The following is a 2556-nucleotide window of genomic DNA, read 5'->3' on the forward strand; positions in this document are numbered from 1 at the left end:
CTTCATATAAATAGCTGTAAGTCTTGATAGACGACTCAGACACACATATTTAAGGCGTTATCTTATACAGTTCAAGATCCCCGTGCTGGGCAAACAGGTTTTGAAGCTGTTTGAGCTAAGATTTTCAAGTTATTCACATAATGAAAACCTATACTTTGTTTCGGGCGAGTTCCCCATTCAAATGCATGTAATCGTAGGAAACGCACTGTCTTGACGAAATAAAGCGTTTTTGTACAACGTCATATAAATAGCTGTAAGTTTGATAGACGACTCAGACACACATATTTAAGGCGTTATCTTATACAGTTCAAGATCCCCGTGCTGGGCAAACAGGTTTTGAAGCTGTTTGAGCTAAGATTTTCAAGTTATTAACATAATGAAAACCTTATACTTTTTTTCGGGCGAGTTCCCCATTCAAATGCATGTAATCGTAGGAAACGCACTGTCTTGACTAAATAAAGCGTTTTTGTACAACTTCATATAAATAGCTGTAAGTCTTGATAGAAGAAGCATACACACATATTTGTGGCTTTCTCTTATACTGTTATGTTGTGGCAGGGATTTGTCCACCAGGGGGCAACAGTTGTTGGAGAGTTTTCAGTCTGTGGGGCGCATGCCCCGGTTCTCTTAATAAAGAAGTAACTGTGAGTTAAACATGGTCTCCGTGGTTCCTTAGTCCTAGGATATTACATATGGCGACGAGGATAAAAGCCAGGTGTTGCTGTGAAGTTACACCGTGATAAGTGACTTATGAAGTGAGGTTGGCAAGTGGTACAGCGCTAGCATCTGTTGGAAGCTGAGCGTAACCCTCAGTGTGGAATAATGGCTACCACTTTGGGCTCGGTGGCACCGTTCGACAGCGAGCTGCAATCCTGGGAGGAATATTGTGAGATTTTGGATTACTTCTTTGTGGCGAATGATATTAAGGAGGAGGAGAAGAAGCGAGCGGTACTGTTGAGTTGCGTGGGCGCACAGACCTATGCCCTGATTAGGAACCTACTCAGTCCGGTCAAGCCAGGGGATCGGTCTTATGCTGAGTTGGTGGGATTGTTGAACAATCATTTTCACCCTAAGCCGAGTGAAATTGTGCAGCGGTGGAAGTTTAACACACGAAATAGAAGGCCGGAGGAAAGTGTGGGCGATTATGTAGCGGAGCTGAGGAAGCTTGCACAGGACTGCAACTTTGGAGACTCCCTGACGGTTATGCTGCGGGATCGTTTAGTATGTGGAATAAGCGACGACAGGACACAGCGCAGATTGTTAGCAGAGGATTCGCTAACATTTGAAAAGGCGCTGAAGTTTGCTCAAGCAATGGAGGCTGCTAACAGAGACATTGTGGATTTGAAAAGCATGACGGAACAGTCGCAATTCACTAAAGGATTAGGAGCGGTGAACAAGATGGAGGACAGCGGCTCGACGTCACAACAGGTTATCAGGAAGTGCTACAGATGTGGAGGGCTAAATCATGTGGCCAAGGACTGCAGGTTTGTTTCAGAAAAATGCCACAACTGTGGAAAGGTGGGACACATAAAAAGGGTCTGCCGAATGAAAATGGAACAAAAAGTAGGGCGTGGCAGACAAGGTAAACAAGCCCATTTCTTGGAAGAGGAGAATGTGGAGAGTGAGGAAGAAGGAGCTGAAATTCACCACATAAAGGCAAGTGTGACTATGTATAATGTGCAGGAGGAGATTAGCATCCCAAGGGAGGAACCAATCAGACAGAAGCTAAAAGTAAATGGACAGAATGTGACATTTGAAGTAGACACAGGCTGTGGCTACACTATCATGTCGAAGGAGTCATTTAAAAAACTTTTTGAAGGCAGTAATGCGCCCAAAGTAAGCAAGTGTGGAATCAAACTGAGAACGTATGGAGGCCACAAGGTACCCGTGTGGGGAGCAGCCCAAGTGCAGGTGGAATTCAGAGACAGTAAAAAAAACTGGATGTGGTGGTGGTTGAAGGGGCTGGAACTAGTTTGATGGGTCGGGGATGGATTAAGGCCCTCCAATTAGATTGGCAACCTGTACATAAGCTAGAAGGCAGAGATGATGCCTTACAGCGAATACTGGCCAGACATGAAACAGTGTTTAAGGACGAGTTGGGAACACTGAAGGGGTTTGCAGCAAAGATACATGTCGCTAGTGATGCCAAACCGTGCTTCTATAAGCCCCGATCAGGTCCGTTTGCTATGAAAAAGAAAGTGGAGCAGGAACTGGAGAGACTGTTGGAGGAGAAGATCATCCAACCAGTGAAATTCTCAGAGTGGGCCGCACCCATCGTACCCGTACTAAAGCCAGACTCCAGCGCCAGAATTTGTGGTGACTACAAACTGACTGTTAACAAGGTGTCGCTTGTAGAACAATACCCCATTCCACGAATGGAGGACATGATAGCGGGGCTGGCGGGAGGAGAAAAATACACCAAGTTAGATACAGTGGGGCAAAAAAGTATTTAGTCAGCCACCGATTGTGCAAGTTCCCCCACTTAAAATGATGACAGAGGTCAGTAATTTGCACCAGAGGTACACTTCAACTGTGAGAGACAGAATGTGAAAAAAA

The 2556-nt window shown here is 45.2% G+C and overlaps 1 protein-coding gene across 1 annotated transcript; it reads left to right on the forward strand.

Moving 5' to 3' along the window:
• Nucleotides 1-819: 819 nt before the first annotated feature.
• On the forward strand, nucleotides 820-1977 carry LOC146504673 (uncharacterized). The gene has a single exon (XM_085184408.1). The coding sequence runs from the start codon at nucleotides 823-825 to the stop codon at nucleotides 1975-1977; it is 1155 nt and encodes a 384-aa protein (XP_085040534.1). The 5' UTR covers nucleotides 820-822.
• Nucleotides 1978-2556: the final 579 nt, after the last annotated feature.

This window comes from Neolamprologus multifasciatus, chromosome 14 (genome assembly GCF_963576455.1).
Source record: "Neolamprologus multifasciatus chromosome 14, fNeoMul1.2, whole genome shotgun sequence".
Taxonomy (NCBI): Eukaryota; Metazoa; Chordata; class Actinopteri; order Cichliformes; family Cichlidae; genus Neolamprologus; species Neolamprologus multifasciatus.

Excerpts from the sequence above, each read along its gene's own strand:
- LOC146504673 (XM_085184408.1), top strand. The coding sequence starts at position 823 with ATGGCTACCACTTTGGGCTCGGTGGCACCGTTCGACAGCGAGCTGCAA.